The sequence below is a fragment of the Neoarthrinium moseri genome (assembly GCF_022829205.1).
Source record: "Neoarthrinium moseri strain CBS 164.80 chromosome Unknown scaffold112_Wmoseri_CBS_16480, whole genome shotgun sequence".
Taxonomy (NCBI): domain Eukaryota; kingdom Fungi; phylum Ascomycota; class Sordariomycetes; order Amphisphaeriales; family Apiosporaceae; genus Neoarthrinium; species Neoarthrinium moseri.
The window spans coordinates 37867-56951 of NW_026055226.1; the positions used below are offsets into that span (position 1 = coordinate 37867).

General features: G+C 54.3%; 7 protein-coding genes across 7 annotated transcripts; 2 read left to right on the top strand and 5 right to left on the bottom strand.

Annotated features, from left to right (window-relative positions):
• Nucleotides 1–2610: 2610 nt before the first annotated feature.
• On the top strand, nt 2611–4683 carry JN550_013347 (uncharacterized protein; the record flags this gene model as incomplete). Its single annotated transcript, XM_049311924.1, has 2 exons — nt 2611–3508; nt 3581–4683. The coding sequence occupies 2 exons, from the start codon at nt 2611–2613 to the stop codon at nt 4681–4683; spliced, it is 2001 nt and encodes a 666-aa protein (XP_049164682.1).
• Nucleotides 4684–7615: 2932 nt separating this feature from the next.
• On the top strand, nt 7616–7960 carry JN550_013348 (uncharacterized protein; the record flags this gene model as incomplete). The annotated part of the gene is made up of 3 exons (XM_049311925.1): nt 7616–7715; nt 7770–7875; nt 7930–7960. The coding sequence occupies 3 exons, from the start codon at nt 7616–7618 to the stop codon at nt 7958–7960; spliced, it is 237 nt and encodes a 78-aa protein (XP_049164683.1).
• A 328-nt stretch (nt 7961–8288) lies between these two features.
• On the bottom strand, nt 8289–8985 carry JN550_013349 (uncharacterized protein; the record flags this gene model as incomplete). The annotated part of the gene is made up of 3 exons (XM_049311927.1): nt 8289–8386; nt 8448–8725; nt 8792–8985. 3 exons carry the CDS (start codon nt 8983–8985, stop codon nt 8289–8291), a joined length of 570 nt encoding a protein of 189 aa, XP_049164684.1.
• Nucleotides 8986–10550: 1565 nt separating this feature from the next.
• On the bottom strand, nt 10551–11720 carry JN550_013350 (uncharacterized protein; the record flags this gene model as incomplete). The annotated part of the gene is made up of 3 exons (XM_049311928.1): nt 10551–10860; nt 10943–11526; nt 11637–11720. The coding sequence occupies 3 exons, from the start codon at nt 11718–11720 to the stop codon at nt 10551–10553; spliced, it is 978 nt and encodes a 325-aa protein (XP_049164685.1).
• Nucleotides 11721–13788: 2068 nt separating this feature from the next.
• Nucleotides 13789–14789, bottom strand: JN550_013351 (uncharacterized protein; the record flags this gene model as incomplete). The annotated part of the gene is made up of 3 exons (XM_049311929.1): nt 13789–14243; nt 14320–14568; nt 14630–14789. The coding sequence occupies 3 exons, from the start codon at nt 14787–14789 to the stop codon at nt 13789–13791; spliced, it is 864 nt and encodes a 287-aa protein (XP_049164686.1).
• Nucleotides 14790–15235: 446 nt separating this feature from the next.
• JN550_013352 (uncharacterized protein) lies at nt 15236–16527 on the bottom strand (the record flags this gene model as incomplete). The annotated part of the gene is made up of 3 exons (XM_049311930.1): nt 15236–15269; nt 15387–16182; nt 16392–16527. 3 exons carry the CDS (start codon nt 16525–16527, stop codon nt 15236–15238), a joined length of 966 nt encoding a protein of 321 aa, XP_049164687.1.
• Nucleotides 16528–17588: 1061 nt separating this feature from the next.
• Nucleotides 17589–18716, bottom strand: JN550_013353 (uncharacterized protein; the record flags this gene model as incomplete). The annotated part of the gene is made up of 1 exon (XM_049311931.1): nt 17589–18716. The coding sequence occupies one exon, from the start codon at nt 18714–18716 to the stop codon at nt 17589–17591; it is 1128 nt and encodes a 375-aa protein (XP_049164688.1).
• Nucleotides 18717–19085: the final 369 nt, after the last annotated feature.

Below are 19085 nucleotides of genomic sequence, written 5' to 3' on the forward strand. Positions count from 1 at the left end.
GAACCAGCAACTCGTCTTTTGCTCTTTTTCCCTCCTTGTTTCCCCTCCCAAATGGTTACGGAGGAGTGGGCCATTCCATCGGGAGCAGGCAGAGTAACGAGGAAGGGGAGCAACGGAGCAGAAACGAGCTCCTCAGCCTGCTGACCCGCAACTGGCAAGGAATTTTGTGTCCTTTATCTTGGGTTACAGCTATAACCGGATGCTGAGCCTCTGTTTCTCGGCTCGTGTGTCCGATTGGGCATCAGCACTCCTCAAGCACGGGTTGACTTGGATGGTGGTACAGACTCTGGGCACTTGTTCTACTAGGTCGGTGCTGAGATCAGCAGCTACGATGTAAGGCTAGCCTGGCAAGTCTGGCCGTCGATAAGGCCGCCTAGATACTTCTGGGAGCTTACCTTGACAGATGCCGCGAAATTTCAGAGACATGTCTTGCCGTGGCAGAGAGACATTTCCCCCAGAATGTGTCTCGTCCAAAGTGCAGGCCTCGGCCCGCCAGAGACAGACTGTGTGACTGAAACGTGTCTGGGATGATCGTGAGGCTCCAATAGTGTTACATTGTAAGTGGCATTTGAACTTGCAGGTCTGCATGAGCGCAACACAAGGATGCGTTCTGAACTGCACTGCGCAAGGTCAGCATTACATGGGTCGATTCCGCTGATCATCGCGGACCGGCAGCCACCGCGGACTAACACGGTGTACTATAAACCTCCTGGCATGAACGTGTCACTGCCAACTCAAGTAAAGGTAGGTACGAAGTACACGGTAGGGACGCTTCCATCGCGCTCGCAGAATCATACGCTAGGATGCTTGCCCCCGCGGCCCAGGTCACTGTCATGGCCTGCATCCAACGGGACTGGCTGTCGAGCTTACACAGAGAGGGTAATAATCATTCGAGCGCTGGGTAATTGGGAGCATCCGCAACGTGCTACGATACTCAAGAAGCTAACCGGTCAAGCCACCTTGGATTGCAGGGCGGTCGGAAAGGGAGATCAAGAAGACATCATCATCATCATGATTGTCAGGAGGATGGATGGGCGCTGGCACTATTGGCATGGCACCCCGAAGCGACCTCGGGAATCTCTGGGGGTGGCTGCAACCTGTTCGTTGGTCGTCGTCACAAAAGGGGGAGGCATTTTTGGTGTCGGGGAGCTCAAGACAGTGGCTCAAGTGGAAATCTTCAGCGGTCATCAGCGGGTCCTGGGGGTGCATTAGCCCTTGGCCCTTGGACGCTGATCCGTGGGTGGCTTGCCCCGCTAATTAAACGAGGCCAGCCCCCGGACGTCGGGACGCTAACACTGCCCTTTTTAGCCCTAACCTCCAATCTTGGAAGCCTCCCCATTCCCCCGTCCCACTGTCCCACCTGGGCAGTCTCTCTCCCAATCCTCCGGGTGCCAATCTGCATTGCGCGCCTGGACAACCTGCCAGCCGATCAGCCTGCCAGCAGGGCAGGGCAGGGGAGAAGGCGTGCCTATTTCCGGCCAATATTGCAGCCGACGCATTGCCCCAGCTGCCCGGCTGTGCCGGCAGCACCGTGGAAAAGGACACTGTAGGCAAGACGGGACGGAATCAACTGGAACAAGAGTATATGATACCAATGTAGCTACCCGTCTGCCTACCTATACCTATACATATTACCTGTACCTATAGCTAGCTACCTGTCGAGCCTGTGCACCGAACAGACAAGTGAGCGTCTGCATGCCGAATACCCACACCCCCCATTTCGATGCAATCTGCTGCCAAACGCGAGAGTACAGTACACCGGGGCCGGGGGTCGGCTCCTGGAGACAGCCTGCTGTTGCAGCTCGTCCAGGACCTGAAAGCCGCGCCCCCATCCATGGATTCGACTCGTCCATCCGCGCCCATCTCCCTCGCCCGCTCACTTTGTCACCCACCAACCCAACCCACCCACTCACAAAGACGCCAAATCCAACGCCATCCCGAATCCGGCGGCTCCCCCAGTCTCGCTGTGGCCTGTACGACCTTCTAATTATACACGGTCCAATCCGACCCAGCTGCCCAGGTGGCGGCTGAAGGAGCCGAGCGGGTCTTTTGACGTGAGCGAGCGAGCGAGCACAGAGAAAAAGAGACGAGGGACTCGCAGACAGGCAAGGCTCCCGGGCAAGCTCACACGCACGCATGCATAGGCACGCCCGTCTATCGTCAGCAGCAGGCCTTGAACCTCAGCCAAGCATCGACGGCCCCAGGTAGCCTGGCCTCTTTTCTGCCCGTCCCGTTAGCCCGTCCCCTTTGAGTTTTCCCTTCGCCAGGAACCTCTGCTTACCCTTAACTTATTTCCTTTGTCCACTCCATCCATCCTCAGGACTGCGGCTGTGACTGCGATTGCGACTGCGTCCACGCCAGCAACCACGGCCACGACCAACGAGCCAACTTCATCTCGGGCGTTTCGTGTGGCTTGCGGATTGAGTTCGGATCTTGCGCAGGCCCCTTCAGCTGTCTTGCACGACCGCAGACGGACAACCCTGTGCTCTGCCTGCTTGCTCGTTCGCAGGCCCGTCTTCCCACCTGCCCACCAACGCCTCGGCAGTCTTCCGTCCACCCCCACTTCCAGACGACGTCGTGGCGCCGTCCGCCGGTCGTTCTTGCCCCATGATGCGCTCGCCGGCGTTCCCCCCGCGGCGGCCCTCCCACCTGGTCCGATACATCCTCCCGGCCGCCCTCCTGATATACCTGCTCTACTACCTCTCGAGAACGGGCGCCGATGCCCCGACGACCCATGTCACAGCCGGCGGCAGCGGCGCGGCCCCGGCCCCGGCCCCGGCCCACGAAGACCACCAGATCATGTATACGCCAGGAGAGAAGGAGAAGCCGTCCTACCAAGTTGACGACGAGAAGCCCCTCGAGCACGAACCGACCGGCAACGATAAGACACCACCTGCTTCCCATGGCCAGGATGGGCCCCCGCACGCATCCACCGTCCACCCCATTGACTCCTTGATCAAAGTTGCCGAGGTCGACTTCGCTGAGATCATGTCCCGCGAATCGAACACGCTCCAGGAGGCTGCTGCCGCATACCGCAAGCGACGCGGCCGACACCCACCGCCCGGCTTCAAAGCCTGGTTCGAGTTCGCCAAGACGCACAACGCCGTCATGGTCGAGGACTTTTGGGACCAGATCTACCACGATCTGAACCCCTTCTGGGGTCTGGACCCGCACGTCATGCGCAAGGAGGCCTGGGATTTTGAGATGACCATCAACGTGCGCAACGGCAACGCGAGCGCCCAGAGCGACTGGTTTTGGACCCAGATCTGGCTCGACATGATCAAGACGGTCGAGGAGCACCTGCCTGACATGGACATCGCCCTGAACGCCATGGACGAGCCCCGTCTGGTGGTGCCCTGGGAGGACATCAGCGGCTACATGGAAAAGGAGAAGGCAACACGCCAGCTTCACCCGGTAAAGGATGTCATCAGCAGCTTTGACACGCTGCCGAGCGTCAAGGAGGGCTACAAGACCCCAGCCACTAGGAAGGTCAAGTGGGAAGACACTGGTATGAGCCTCCATTCCTCACTCGCAGTTGCTATGCGCTGGATAAGAAGCTGACATGTGCCCCCTTCTATAGAACCATACTGGCAGATTATTCGCCGCGGCTGCTCACCCGACAGTCTAGCTCGTACCTCCAGCACCTTGAAGACGTTTGACACGACCCCGGCGTTCTCTCCCTCGTACGCTAGCCCCCATCAGTATCAGGGGTTCGTGTCCAACTACACGATGTCGACCCAGTTCTGTCACCAGCCTGATCTTCAGGGGCTCGAGGGCATCTTCATCAAACCTCTGACGACGTCGGCTACCAAGATCCTCTTTCCCATGTTCGGCGGGAGCAAGCTGGCTACGAACAACGAGATCCTCTTGCCTGCCCCCATGTACTGGAATGAGGAGGAGAGATTCACTGGCGGGGGCTACCACGGTGCTCCCTGGGAGGAGAAGGTCGGCGACCTGATCTGGCGCGGTGTTGCGACGGGAGGACACAACACGGAGAAGAACTGGAAAGGTTTCCAGCGCCACCGTTTCGCATCCATGAACAACGCCACAAAGCTAGCCCTCGCCGAGTCGGGGAAGGAAGCTCCCTTGAACTTCGCCTTGCCCACCGGCGCCGACCGCGTCGCAGCTCAGAAAGACGGCAGGCTCGCGCAGTGGCTGTCCAAGTTTGCTGATGTAGGCGTCACTGATCTCGCATGCGATGAGAAGCTTGACGAGAGCTTAAAGCAGAAGGGCGGCCACTGCCTCTACACCAACTTCTACTACGACCTAGTCCTCGGCCGTACCCTCGCTGAGCAGTTTGACTACAAGTACCTGCCTGATATTGACGGCAACTCCTTCTCAGGGAGATACCTCGGATTCCTCAGAAGCACGTCTTTGCCCATCAAGAGCACCATGTGGCGCGAATGGCACGACAGCCGCCTTGTCGCGTGGAAACACTTTGTCCCAATGGACAACCGCTTCCTGGATTACTATGGTATCATGGAATACTTCCTCGGGTACGAGGACAAGGTGTTGGCCCACGATGCTCAAGCCAAGAAGATTGCCATGGATGGCAAGGAATGGGCCGAAAGGGTTCTGCGCAAGGAGGACATGCAAATATACGTTCTCCGCTTGCTTCTCGAGTACGCTCGTATCTCGGACGAGCGACGCGAGAAAATGGGCTGGGTCGAAGATCTTTTGTGAGAACCAGGGCTATCGGAGTTACAAGGTTTTGGGCGACTGCATATTACATACTAGGGGAAAGAACGAACGCCGACATGACATTACGTTGGCCATGTACATAACTGTACTATACGCGGCGTCTGGATGGCGATTGGGTTGCCATGCTTATGAGTGAAGAGAAAGTCCTCCGATAATGGTTGTGTCTGATGTTCCCCTGGCCCAGTGGACACATCCACATACCAGGGCTATGTACGAACATGGTCGGATAGGGGTCTGGCGCGTTGGATCGTGATTCCATACTGCATACGCAGCGTGCGGCAAACCCGGTTCGAGGTGGGCAACACAGAGGGCCGACATTATACCAGGCGTTCCCGGGCTGGAGCCAACTATAGAATTATTAATACACACTTTTTTACAGTTGCATCTTGGCCTTGCGCATGCGTAATATCGAGGTTAAAGTCAGGCTCCCCCCTGAAACATTCTCTATCCGCCCAGTGGGATACCGTCAGAAACTGTTCTGCATATGCAGTTACGTGCAATTATTTATCATAGGGCAAGCTACGCGGCGGTGGATATCGCCCATTGGCGACCTGTTACGAGTAAATGCACAGACCGGCTTGCTATCAGACTGCAGCTACACAGGGCGCTTCGGCGGTGCTCGAGACTATCTATGCCTTTCCAACTTGAAAGTCACCAGTATGCTCTGCAGTAAGATTTTCAGTCTCACACATATTCCTGCCGCTTGTGTATTACATCTCTCTAGCCGAACTCGAGCCATATTTACCCTAAAATGCGCTCTGCTATGTCTGGGGCAAGGCGTGCATGAACACTGAGATTCGAGCGAACGTGATTTCACTGCTGGCTACAGTAAACCTTGCTGAAGGACTCTAGGACTTGTGCAAAGAGCGATTCGACGAGAGGTGGCGCTTCTGGATCAATGCCATCTACATCGATCAGATTATTGCACCAAAAGGCTCCTCTTAAGTCAGCCTGTTTGGCTTGATTTACGCACAACCGTCAGCTGTCCTGAGCTGGCTCGGACCGGATGACGAGAAACGCATCGACCTGTAATACAAAGAAGCTCGGCGACTATCAAAATTCATACGCCACTCACAAAAGAAGAGTCTACGTAGTCAAAGCAGCGGCCAAACTTGCACCAGAGAATCCATCAGACATCTGTGCAACGAAGTTTGGAGTGCTCTAACATAGCTGATGGATCGCATCTACTGGAAGCGTGTATGTACATACCGAATGATCGCGCTGGCCGAGCACCCAATCGCCCGCATCGCTTTCTGTGGTGACCAGGCGGTCAACTTTCATAAAGTCGATGAAGCGGCTCTAGCACCCGGCGCCAAATACGCAGCGGCTTCTTATGTCTGAGGTGATTCATACATCACAGTCAGAGGTCTGGTAAACGAACAAGCTTTAGCAGTTACCACAAATCTCGCATCCGCCCTATGACAGTTTCAAAAGCCCGCTTGCAAGATATGAGCCAACTACCTTCACAGATCGACGCATTATGTATCAATTAAGACAATATCCCAGAACAATCCCACCAAGTTAGCTTAGCTTAATGGGCATGATCTATAGCAAAACCCTCACTGTGATAGCGTGGCTTAGGTCCCCCAACCTCACCCCTGTCTCCGAAGTGCAGGAACTGCTTGAGCGCAATAATACGCATCCAACGGCCCAGGACATTGCTGGTCTGCACGACAAGCCATTTGAGGCTACGGCCAGCAACTACACAGTTCACGATGCTCGCGTGTTCAGTAGCCTTGAAGGGTTGGGTGACAGAGTCGTGATTAGGACCGAACGCGGACGCCTAGCTTTGGCCCCAGCCAGTATTCGTCAAGGTGGTGGACAGTGCCTGCTTTGGAGCCGCAATTGGGCTGTAGCACTGAAAAGACTGGACAACGGCTGGATTCTTGAGGGAAGTAAATATAGCCACGGGTCTTCTGATGGTGAACCTTTCAGGATACTGGATGATGGGCGGGCTCGATTGGAAGATTTCCGTCCTCATTAATTATAGGTGGGCAAAATGCTGGGAACGTGTTATATTAGAACGCAGTCGTAGTTGCGACAATGAGCCGGTAAAGAGCAAAATCTTCGGCAACTTATAAGTTTGTTTGGTTTGTAAGTAGCAAGGAATGAAGAGCCTGGTCGGGTATGGGCACATCCTGATGATACGCGAATGGGTCTAGATAATCTTTTAGGAAAATCCTTCTTAGGTGCATTCAATGCAGTCAACTACTACTCAAGCTACTTATCAACCCGGTTGGCCGCTGCCAAAACCGGTAGCATGGTGACAAGGTGCTTCCAAGAGAACCTAGAACGAGGCGCATGAGTATGCGCTAAACCGTGCTCAACTGCCGGACACCCTGGCTGTGACTGGTCAATAAGAAACACGGCAAGGAATTTATTCTACTTAGAAACCTGTTCTAGATCCAAGCATTCGAATTCCTAACAGACGGCTGCAGGATCCAGAACAAGCCAGGCAGCGGGCCAGGTCTCACTGTAGGTTTGGGTCTGTCGTCAGACCAATTAACGTTGCAGGGGGCGGGGCTTGTGACGTAGTTAGCGTCCAACGGATCGGGTCCCTAAGCACTGGACGTACCCTGTTACAGACAGAAACTCTGGACCCTGACGCTCTTCTCGGACTAGATCTTGGCAAAGGCAGCGAGCCGGGCGCAGTTCCAACAGCAAGATCATAACATGCCATGACGAAAGTCGGTTCCTTATCGCCAGAGGCGCTAATGCCAACTATCTGGGAGGGAACCAATCCTCACGTCTTCCTTTAGCTCCCCTGACGGTTAGAATTCATATATATATATATATATATATCCAACTTGCCCTCGCTTGTGGTCGGCCATACTTTGCAGTCTTCCTCTTAAGAGCAACGCCAATTACGTATTTTCCACTATATATTCCTTTCCAAACCTATTCCTCATTCACCATGGATATGCTCAACAAGTTCACTGGCGGTAGCAGCAGCAAGCCGGCCACCACCACCACCACCACCCAGAGTGGCAACAAGCCAGACATTGGCGATAAGGGTATGTTTTAATGACAGCTACGTCACCATGGCGGAGTAAGGCTAACTGTAACAGTTTTCGGTGGCATTCTGAAGAAAACAGGACATGATTCGCAAGTGTCAGAGTCAAACCGAGAGAAAATCACAGATGGTGTGCGCGGATTTTACGAGAAGACGACTGGGTAAGCGTTCTGGTTCTGAAGGCGCGCATGCGTGGACTGACTAATTCCGAACAGCAAGAAGGTCAATCCCAAGATCTCAAATTAGCCTTGCCGTCGAAAGCCTTACCCCAGCCCAAGCGCGTTCAAGCACTCTGCTGGGTGGATATAATCACGCTTACGTCAAGAGCAATGTATTAGAAGATAGTAATGACTTACGATAAACACCAAATACCATACTTTGTGATAATGTTCCACAGCACAGCCAATGTGAACGATAGCTCCAATCACAAAACTGAACCCTCGTATCCTCCTGCGGAAACAGCCCCAACGCCCTGTATGCCAATACATGATCGCCTCGTAAACCATACAATCTTTGTTAAGCACTGCGTTTTTCTCCTCGGCAACATGGCGAGCTGCCTCGAGTGCATCTGTTATCATGAGTCGTAAAAGACTTGAATAGCCATGATGACAATCCAAAGCAGAAACAACACGCCTATCAGGGCAAAGGACCACGCAGCTTGCCAAGATTGACCTGGATGTGCCGGATTAGTCAGTGTCACTCCTACCAAAGCAACATGGGAGGCCGGGCTTACAGATACTCTTCTGCTCCAACCACGCCAGTCTCCCTGTGGTATCGAGGCTGTTTGGGTCTTTGCTGAAAACGAGCATGTTGCAATTTGAATTGACGGAGCCTGTTGGGCCCCAGAGCTCTATGCTGACGACAATGAGCCCTACCATCCACAGCACGAAGAACATGAAGGCCCCCAGTATGACGATGGATGGGAGCAGACGGCGTTGCGATATGAGCCACAGAAGGATGCCAATGAAGACTATCGTGAGTCCCGCGACCGTGATGATGTAAGGGAAGTACCTGTGCAAATTTGTTCATCAGCTCTCGCTCTGGCCCAGCGGATAAGACGTTCGGGAGTATACGTACCAGGGAATGTACAGGCCGAGCGTCTGCTGTTGGCCGACGAATGTCGCGAATATACCGATGATAGTGCACGATGCGATCAGCATGATGAGCATCCAGACGTTCAATTGCACGGCCGGCCAGTGGTACTTGTGGATCCGGGCCACCCGCCGTTCGTAGATGAGCGAGCCCGTTCCGGTAGTGACTGTCGATGCCATGGTGTGTATAGTATATATGTGCGCGACACCAATCTGTAATGGTAGGATGGCTCGTTCTCGCGATACCGTCGGCAGGGGCGCTGGAACTGGGTATCTCGACCGCCCAAGACAAGACCTGGGTGCTTCTGAAGGCTTTCCACCTAGCCCCGTCTCGGGTGTAATCGCAGTACCACCACAGAGGGTGTCGCCTCTTTATACGCGTGGTGCAAGGGCGGTGGGCACGAAGTGCGCGCAGGTCGATTGCGAACCGAGGGGATTGGGTCGCGAATAAATAAATGTCGGGCTCGAGTCCAGGGCACGCCGTCCAAGATGTACAGTGACAGACCAAAGCAGCCCGATCACGAGCCTCGACGCGCAAGGAGAAGCAGGCTCGCCTGGATGCCAACTCACGAGCTTGCGTTGGCGGCTGGGGATTGATTGGGAGTCGGGCTCTGATGCGCCGGGGGACGCAGCGCACGCATGCAAAAGAGCCCCGCGACAGTCCGGGTTGTGGAGTCGCGGGTGAACTGGCGGTGGCCAGGGGGGTCGAAGGGCTTGGTGTCGCGGGTCGTCGCTGGGTGGTATTCACCAGGTATCCAATGTTGCATATGTAGCTTGGGATCAGAATCACAATTCTCGAGGACCGACGAATGCTGTGTATTCGGGGGGCATTGGCAATGGCAAGGGCTGCAGAAGGCCTTCTTGATGACAGGGCTTCTGATCCCGTCGCAAACACAACGCCAACTACGGCGTGAGATGATCCCTGGTGTCAGATCGCGCAGCGCAGCGCATCGCGTCGTGTGGGCTGGGGTTGGGGGTCGGGGGTCTGGCGGGAGCGCAGCAATTTCAACGGGTCTGCAGAGGCCCTCACAGGGATTGTCTAGCCCCGGCAGGCTGGGCGGATTGTGTCGATGGCTGGCTGCAGCGCCTCAGCCAACAATTCCTTTGCGCCGTTCACTGGCAGCTCACTGCATGGGCAACGACCGAGACAGACAGTCAACCTCCAAGATAACCTTGAAGTCTGTTGAGCAATCCTCCGAGGCTGGGGCTGAGTCTTTGCCGCAACCATCCCTAACCATCCCTAACCCAGTTCTCGTTCGTTGCAATCATTCCTGCTTCCTGTCGCTGGCAAGCTGGCAAGCTGGCAAGGTAGCAAAGTTCGCTGCTACCCAGGTACCTTGGCTATCTGACTACCAGTCATCCAATCCCAGTTGATGTCTGTCGTTGGCGGAGTCGGCCGGATCGTCTCCTGAGATCGCCCGCCATTCCCGCCCTGTTATGTCTAATCGGGTGGCTGGTAACTTGACCCGTACAATGGGTTAACCAAATCTGGCAGTGCTGGGCAGGGCCCGATCCCGTGGACATCTCGGGGCAAGATCAGAAAGGGACAGCTGCCGGGATTCGAGATTCGTCATTCCAGATTCCAGAATTCTAGATTCCCAATCCGAACAGCATGTTGGGCCTGCCCTGGCGATGCCTACAGTCTATCAAAGGATTCTACCCGTATTACGCCAGTGTCTCCGTGCCTTGACCCATTGTCCATGCGAATTCGTCTATACTCCCAGCACTCTGCCCAAACCCAGCGCTTATAGAAGCGACTCGCCCAGCGCGCACCTCACCAACGAGCAGCCGGCGCGCACCGTCTCCGATGCCCCTACGTGATCCGTTGCCAGGCTGGGGTTGACCTCGACCAAGTCGACAGCCACCAGGCTACCGGTCTGATGGACACTCTCGCAGATGAAATCGCCTTCTCTGAGCGTCAGTCCGCCGCGGACAGGCGTGCCCGTGCTAGGCGCCCACATGGGATCCAGCGCATCAACGTCGAAAGATAGATGGATAGGCGTGTCGTTGCCAATGTGAGCCAGCGCCATCTCGACGACCCGACCGATACCGTGCCTGTGGCAGGAGACAGAAGCCGTCAGCCGTGGACCTCGCTGGGGGCAGCACCGTGTGCTTCGGGGATCGGGAGTAAACTCACTTGTCAATGTCAAACATGCTGAAGGCCTTGATGCCGTTCTCGCGCAGGATCCTCTTCTCGCCGGGGTCCACGTCCCGGAGACCGATGTACACCAGCTTCTTGACGCTCAGCAGGTGGTCGTCCTGCAGCCAGCCAAAGTATTCGGGCTTCTTCTCCTTGGCCAAGCCCGTGACAAAGGCCACAGGCATGCCGTGGACGTTGCCCGAGTCGCTGGACTCGGGTGTGTTGATGTCGGCGTGCGCGTCGACCCAGATGACGGCAATCTCTCGGCCCAGGCGCTCGCGCATGGCCTTGGCCGAGCCGGCGATGGTGCCAATGGCGATGGAGTGGTCACCTCCCAGCGTCAGCACCAGGCGACCCTCCTTGGCGTGCGAGTAGACCTGGTCGCACAACTTCTGGGTCACGTTGCTGACGGCCATGGGGTTCTTCATGTTGCGGTACGGGGGGTCCTCCTTGGGCACGAGGTCGGTGTACAGGTGTACCTCGTCATCGCCGTGGAGCTTGTAGTTGAGCTCGTCGCGGAGCTGGGTAAGGAGGCCGGACTCGATCAAGGCCTTGGGCGCAGCGTCGACTCCTGCCTTGCACTGTCACGCCATCTTGGTAAGCTGGGAGGTCGCTACACGGGTCTAGGGTTGTGAACAAGCAAACTTGTGCTATCACACCACCGGCTGATCAGGACGGGCTGGCTGCATACCTGACCACCCGAGAAGCCAACGGCGACGACGCCAATGTCCTCAGGGTGGGAAAGGAATTTGGACTGGACCATGGAAGTATTCATCCTGTCCGATACGCTCTTGCGAGGCGGGTTCTAGGACGTTGGGAACCGAAGAAGAAAACGAAAGTAAAAGTAAAACTAGAGCTACGACAGCTTGGATACCGGGCTCAGAGGCTCTGCTCTGTGACGCCTGTCTACGTTTGCGCCGGCTAGCTGTAGAAAGTGAAGGAGCTGCAGATCGACCTGGGACAAGAAACAAGAGGGTTTGTAGAGGAGTGCTTTGTCAAGAGATCTCGAGGTCACCTAGAGAGAGGCCTTGCCTTTTTGTTTCCCAGAGGGGCAATGGGCTTGTTAGTAACCCCCCATGCTCCCAGGTTCTTGCTTGTGATGGTGGGGTCGCTTTAGTCATTCCCAAGCCTTGGACGGCACTATGGAACGCCTGGCATGTGCGCTAGAGGCCTGTCCCGGCCGCCCTGGGCTCCCTGACAGCCGGCGGCGGGGCCACCACGGGGCGCCCAGTGCCTACCTAGGTACCTAAAGGTTTCCAGAGGAGCCCGAGAACCCAGCCCTGGGAGACGCTCGTCAAGCTCGTGCAGCAGCGCACAACGCCATGGGTTTGACCTCGACACATAGCTTGAGGCAGTCCCTGGCAGCCCACGACGTCTGCTCCGCAGCGCGGGCGACATGGCCGTCAGCTGCCTTTAGAGGTATAGCAACCCGGTGTAGGGATGTGATCCAGGTAAGCTGATGGTCCTCGTGAGCCATGTCCGGGGGGAGAGGGCCCCCCCCTATGCCGCCTGAACCCGACGCTTTCCCTGCCGGCTTGCCAGCTGCCAGCACGGATGGTCCAAGGGGCCAAGGTTCCGACTGAGGCTGTCTGGTGGGGGGCCAGGGATGTCGAGCTGAAGCTGCCCGGCTTTCCAGTTAATGGCAAGGTGTAGATATTGTCGTCGGCTGGACTGTCACTTAACGGCAAAGCCTATGTGATCTTCGGCTGCGTTGTCACTTAACGGACAAGTATTTGTAGTCTTCGGCTGCATTGTCACTTAACGGATAGGCATACGTGGCCATTGCTTATCGTTTACATAACGCCATCGACAAAAGCCTGGCTTCGTGTAGTCATACGTATCACGTCGCAACCGACCATGACTCCGAGACCGCCTATTGCTGGCCGTCCTCCCGGGTCAGCTGCACCCATCCAGAAGTTCCCCAAAGAGGTCTGCCGATGCACGCGGCCGGACGGCGGCCTTGAGGTATTTTACGAACCCTGGGTACGCACGGCGTAACTGCAAGACTCGCTCCATCCATAATCGGTCGTGTCTGGAGCGGTGGAGGTCCACGCGAGACCCCTGCCGCTCGCATCCCGGTCTTGCCGCCGGCCGTCCATCACGGCTGAGACCACCCTGCCGATTGGATAGCCCCGACATCATCGGCGCCGTATCCAGGTCCCGATGCACCAACCTTCTCCCGTGACCTCCAGGTGGTAGAGGCACTATCGATACCTGCCACTCCACACGTGGGGAGTTCAACTTCTGAAGTCTTTGAATTGAAGCCCGGTGGGTTCGAACAGCAGCTCACTATGCCTGATTCCTGAATGCATGTACCTAATGATGCACAAGGTCTCGTACACTTCCAGGATCGGCCTGGTAGACCCTCCGCACGGAGGAGCAGAAGCCCCAGGGACCCCGTAACTCTCATGCCATGCGTCTATTGAGCCCGCGTCACTTGATACCATTTTCTAAAGTGTCGATTTAGTAAGGCCGTCGTTTAAGTCTGGGTAATGATCAAAGCTTAGCTGTTGCGGGTCTGGCACGCTGGCTCACACCCTCATCTGATCCAAAGGACATCCCAAAGACTATGCCCAATCCGATGAAACAGGATTTATTATGCTAGAGCCGTATGTGGTGGCACTCTCTAAACTATAGTATTATGGGCCTCGCTACGTCCGGATTGTTCCCTCTATCGCTATTGAACCCCATAGCCCATTGGACACAGTATGGACACTGGTCCATACCAAGCGCAGACATGTTCATCCCACATCTTCTTCTCCATCACAAAGCCCACTCAAGATCTGAGAGCTTCCAGCTGCGGCATTTGGTACCCCAAAGCCGTATGCGCCACCCCGCTCGGTTCATTTATAGCCTGATCGAGGCTGGCTGTCAGAGATGCCACTTTCCATCAGGTACGGCATTTCTAGGCTTGGATAGCGGTAAATCACACGGCTCGGGTGTAACCAGTTGAATAGCAGTGCAACAATGACCATGGGCAGGGAGTCGAAGATGTAGATCCAGAACTCCTTCGACTGTACCTCGCCTCCTCGTCCTTCAACATACTCTGCAACGCGATAGATTGACCGAATCATGATCAGCATACTGGTGGCGTACAGGGCGTAGAGCAGTGACTTCCATGGCACTGCTGCAGTGACAGCCTTGCTTGTTGGCTCGTTTCGTATACGCCGGTGAAACATGGCGGTGACCACGCAGAAAAAGCCGAAGAACAGGATCTGGATGCCCAGCCCGCCAAGAATGATGCTTTCGCCTCGGCGGACATCATCCTGGGACTTGGCCGCGGTCATGATCCCTCCACCTGTATATCATGGTAAGTTCCATACACCCACGCAAGGCGTACATTGTTGTCTCGAAATGGGATACGTAAGGCTTACCTCCACCTTGAACAAAGAAGGACAAGACATCCCCCAGCACGAAGAATTTTGTTAGCCATCTTGGCCTGATCATCGAGTAGTTGCCCGCCTCAAGTAAGACAACGAGTCGACCCAGGATCATATATATCGACGCGGCGAAAAGTGTTGGCCCGAGAAGAAGCAGGACGGACTGGATGATGTACGGGTTTTGGGTGAAGTCGGGATACTCAGTAGATGATATGGCCCGCCCAATGTAACCCACGGTCTCAACTATCAGTTAAACTGTTAGCTAATGTCCGGGCTACTGATTGAGAACTTGCTGTTGACTCACAGAGACAGCCTATCACGAACGGGATAAAATACCACGTTCTGTTCTTGACTAAAAGCCATAAATGGTAACCGGCTGAAATCCCAAATAACACAATCAAGATGACAGCCGCAGCCATTGATGGCTGGTAGTCGTAGAAGACGAAGTGATTCAAGTTGGCCATCGTTGTCTATCAGAATCGAATTCCCTGCGCTCTGCTAATGGGCGATAATCGTGAAAATACGGCAGGTCGAATGTCCCTTGTCATTGACTATATTGTCTCGACTGGAATGCTACAGTGTACTTATACGAAGGCTTTTGAATCTGAGCTTGCTGATCGGCTGCCTAAACAATGCGAATGATTCATGCTCGAAATGACCCTCAACACCGGATGTGGGTACTGAATCCCGAGACCTGCTGCACCGAGTTTAATTCAAAGGGGGCTCAGTATAAAGCTGTCGTAAGCCTCTCCTGTCCAAGCCTTGTGGGCCACGAAGAATCGAGATAGGGGCCCACCCACATCTCGCATTATCCCGACGCTGCCTCTATGGGAGACACCGGCAGCTCGGGTTTCCGAATCAAGACAACCAGTTGCCAAACAGTCGCTCTTTGCCCTGAGCCAATCTATTGCTATGCCAGCTCGACGCTGCGTCTGATCTTCACTCTACAAGATGTTATCAGCTAATTAAATGCTAGGCATATTGGACACTTCGTGAACTGCAGTGGAGGATCCTAATACCCAGGTACCCATCCTATTTCCTCCATAGGCCACCTCACCCACAGTCTATAGTTGACATTCAGCATTGCATATATCCGCCCCATGAGGTGCAGTCCCCAGCCCTCAATCCACCAATTAAAATCCAACCGTCTCAGAAGGATGCAGAAAAAGGCCAAAATGCATAGTGCCTCGCTGTCAGCGTCCCCCACCAGCTCGATATACTCAGTTTTAATCGCAAATAACCAAATAAAGACACCCCTAGCCTTGTTCTCATCCGTTTGACCGCTTTCGTACACCAGGTAGAAGCTCCGTTTTAACGAGAGCAGAGCATCGAGAAGTGCTTCCAGCTTTGGAGAGTCTTCAGGAACACACGCGACTATATTAGCCTCCAGCTCTCGGAAAGCCTCGTTTTCGAATGTGTGAGCAACCCAGATCCGGTGCGTTTGCACTCCAGTCTCAAACATGCCTGATATCGAAGACGCATGTAACATGTCATGTTCCGCATGAAGCACCGCACGAACACCTCGAAAGAGATAGAGCCAATCCGGAACGGCGTGGTTACTCGCAAGGAGAAAATCCGTAGGGTCTTTCGGCTTGGCAAAAACGAAGAACAGGTTAATGGTGCTAAATAGGAACAGGGGCACGCAATTCTCGCCGTTGATATTAGGATACAGCGGTGAGGCTGTGGCCAATGCCGCGTTGTGATGGAGGATTGCCTGAGCGACATAGAAGTCCTTGCGCTCTGGCCTGAAGCGTGCAAGATGCAGGGCCGAGAGTGACAATATACCCCTTAGGATGTAGTTTGTCTCGAATCCCATCTGTGGTATGTTGATACGCCAAAAGTTGCGTGCTAGTGGTTCTGAGGAGAGTGTCAGACATACTGACGTAGTGTAGTGATGAAGAAGTTCAAGGTCGGACGCGATGAATCCAGCGGATTTGCCTTCACACGAGGGGCAGGATATAACTGGTAGGCTAGCCGTAGTATGGCTGGCTTTTTCTCGCGAGACAAAATCGCAATCAACCCCATGTTTCAAGCAGTTTTGGCACGATGGCCGTCCCTCGTCGCACTGTTCCGGTCAGTATTCGGTGGTTGAGTGGAAACAAAACTTGACGTCACCTTGATCTTGCGCTTCTTGCACCGCCGACACCCAGTCTTGGACTTTGGAAGTCTCCTTCGGCTTTCTTCTCCGGATGGCGGCGACATGATTGCATGGCGAAGGGTATTCCACACGCATGCAAGACTAGCCAGATAACCCTCTACTTCGGCTTCATCTCGCATTTAGGGTGCTTCCTCAGACCGGAGATCCGTCCCGCGAACGCGGGTCTCCCGAGTCAAGTATAGTCTAGATCAAGCTAAGCCACAGTGGACTCGTGGACATCTCGGGAATTTCGCGTTGTTCGGGTCTCTTCCCACTAGCGCCGAGTCATACACGCGAGCTACTCGGAAAGCTCGGCTTACTTCAAGTCATGGACCGAAGGAAGGGGATCTGCATCAACATGTAAAAGTGGTTAGTCCTTCCATTATCTTAGATTTAACCGGGATCGCTCTAATTATAAGAAGTATATTTCGAGAACACCAAAATTTGGTGATTGTTACTACAGATCGTCAAAGCCCGGTTGTTCTACGCCGAACCATTGCAGCAAGTTCCTAGTATGCTGTCAACCCCAAAACCCTTGCCAAAACGCAACGACTTAACGTTGCTTCGCGTGGCGTTGAAGTAGCAGAGGCAACGCTTCTCATCTGGATTCGAAGCAGCAAAAGTTGTTCTAGGTTTCACCTTTCAGTCCCACAAAACGCTGACGAAATCGCACCCACTCCTTAAATGTCAAATATAGAAAGGGTTGAACACCTTGGCTCGTGAGATTACCTGTTTTTATCAGATGCAAAATATATAGACATGTGTCTTACGTTTGGCATTTTTGCTGCATCACAGCTGGGCCAGTTTTAATATCCTGGGTACGAAGCAGATAGCGGTTCAGAAGGCTCAAGAACCGAGGCTACACACATCCAGGGCTGACCCAGAAAGACCTTCTGAAAGAGACTTTTGATAGCTGGTGCTCGATGCTCCGAATTTTACAGCTTTGAGGTATTCTGTAATGTTTAAAGAGCAGTTCTCCACACTGATTGATTATTCCAGATTAAAAGGATATAACATCCAGAACTAGCCGGTTCTCAATTCAATTGAGGCCCTTCACTATAAGACATCAACTATTTATTATTATGAAGTACATTTACTTTACAAACTATTGCCACATACTATTTCGTTAGGTGTTCTGCGTCCCTTGAGATTGGCTATTACTGCCCTGTTCGGTGCCCAAGCTCCATTGCCCATGATCCGTCGATGATCCACCCTCGCCCTCGGTGGTGGTACTGCGACCAGAAAAGAATGTATGTCTCTCCGTGTACCCAGGCGGGCTCGGCCAGAGTCCTCTGTTCCAGACGGCGGGGCGTTTAGGAAGGGGCTGGATGACGATTCTGATCTCGTTTTCTTGCAAACTGCCTGTGCCGTGGGCACTGCGGCTTTCAGCCCCAACGGTATACATCCCAGGGGAGCCAGCTGCTGGGAGATGCTGAGCCATGTATACTTCACCAAGGTTCTGCCGTCTTTCGGCCCCTTTCTGACGATGGCGTATGACGACGTCCCTAAGGAGGTATCCAACCAGGAGGATGAAGACGACGAACGCTATGGTCGAAGCGATGACGGCAGCAATTTGACCAGAATCCAGTCCTCGATAATTTGTGCCTGCGTGAGGTGCTATGGAGGTTGCACCATTGTTACCCGGGGAAGTCGTTGTCTCGGCTGTTGCCATTATGGTGGTGCTGGCAAACGTCGTGTTTCCAAAGCTTGTAGGAAATGTCCTCGAGGTTGAAATCGACCTGGCCGATTCAGTGGATTTAGACGGTAGTATGGCTACCGAGGAGGCTGTGATACTTTTGACTGTTGTGCCGCCTGGTATAAGCGTGACGGTCGGCGTCGGCTGGGACGCAATCGCTGAAGTGCTCGAATGGCTGATAGTGACGGAAGACGAGCTTCCTGCTGAGTCTCTTATACTAGTTGCTCCTGTCGTGGACAATGTCACAGAACTCTCTGGGATGCTGGGTGTTACTTTTCCAGAGGAGATAGTGGGTGCTGGAACGGTGACCGGTATAGGCGTATGGGTTGGCGTCGAAGTCGTCACTGTAGGTACGATGCCGAGAGTTGTGGTAAGTGTGATGGTGATGAACGAAGTCCAGGTAGAGACTGGAGCTGGGGCGCGCTGCTGTAGTTCGACTATTCGAGGCTCCTCCGGACCGGTGTTCTTATGATTATCCAACGAGGAGGGACTGCCGATGGCTCGCAATGCCAATCGTAGCAGGAGGACGAGTTGGGAGAATGCGCTGGCTGACCACATGTTGTGGATGGCCAACCGTTGTGCCGTGCCATTGGGATCGTTACTTGTAAACTGGGCAAACGTTGTTGCAGTGTTGTGCTTGGGATATATCCGAATCCGTGGCAAACTTGCATATATGATTTCTTTTTGCCTCGACAGCCTTCCCGTTTCTTATTACAGCTGAGAAGGGGCCCGCACATTGACCGGAGCACTAGCAAGCAGGGTCTACCGCGGGACGGGAAGTAGAGAAGCAATCTGTATGGCGCACACCTCATATTAACGGGAAGACTATTGCGCTGGCGAGACGGCGTGGCCAACTTGCTCTATTGTACCGCACGTAGAGGCGAAATGGGCCCGCGTCACTGTCGCCTGAGCTGCAGAATATACGAT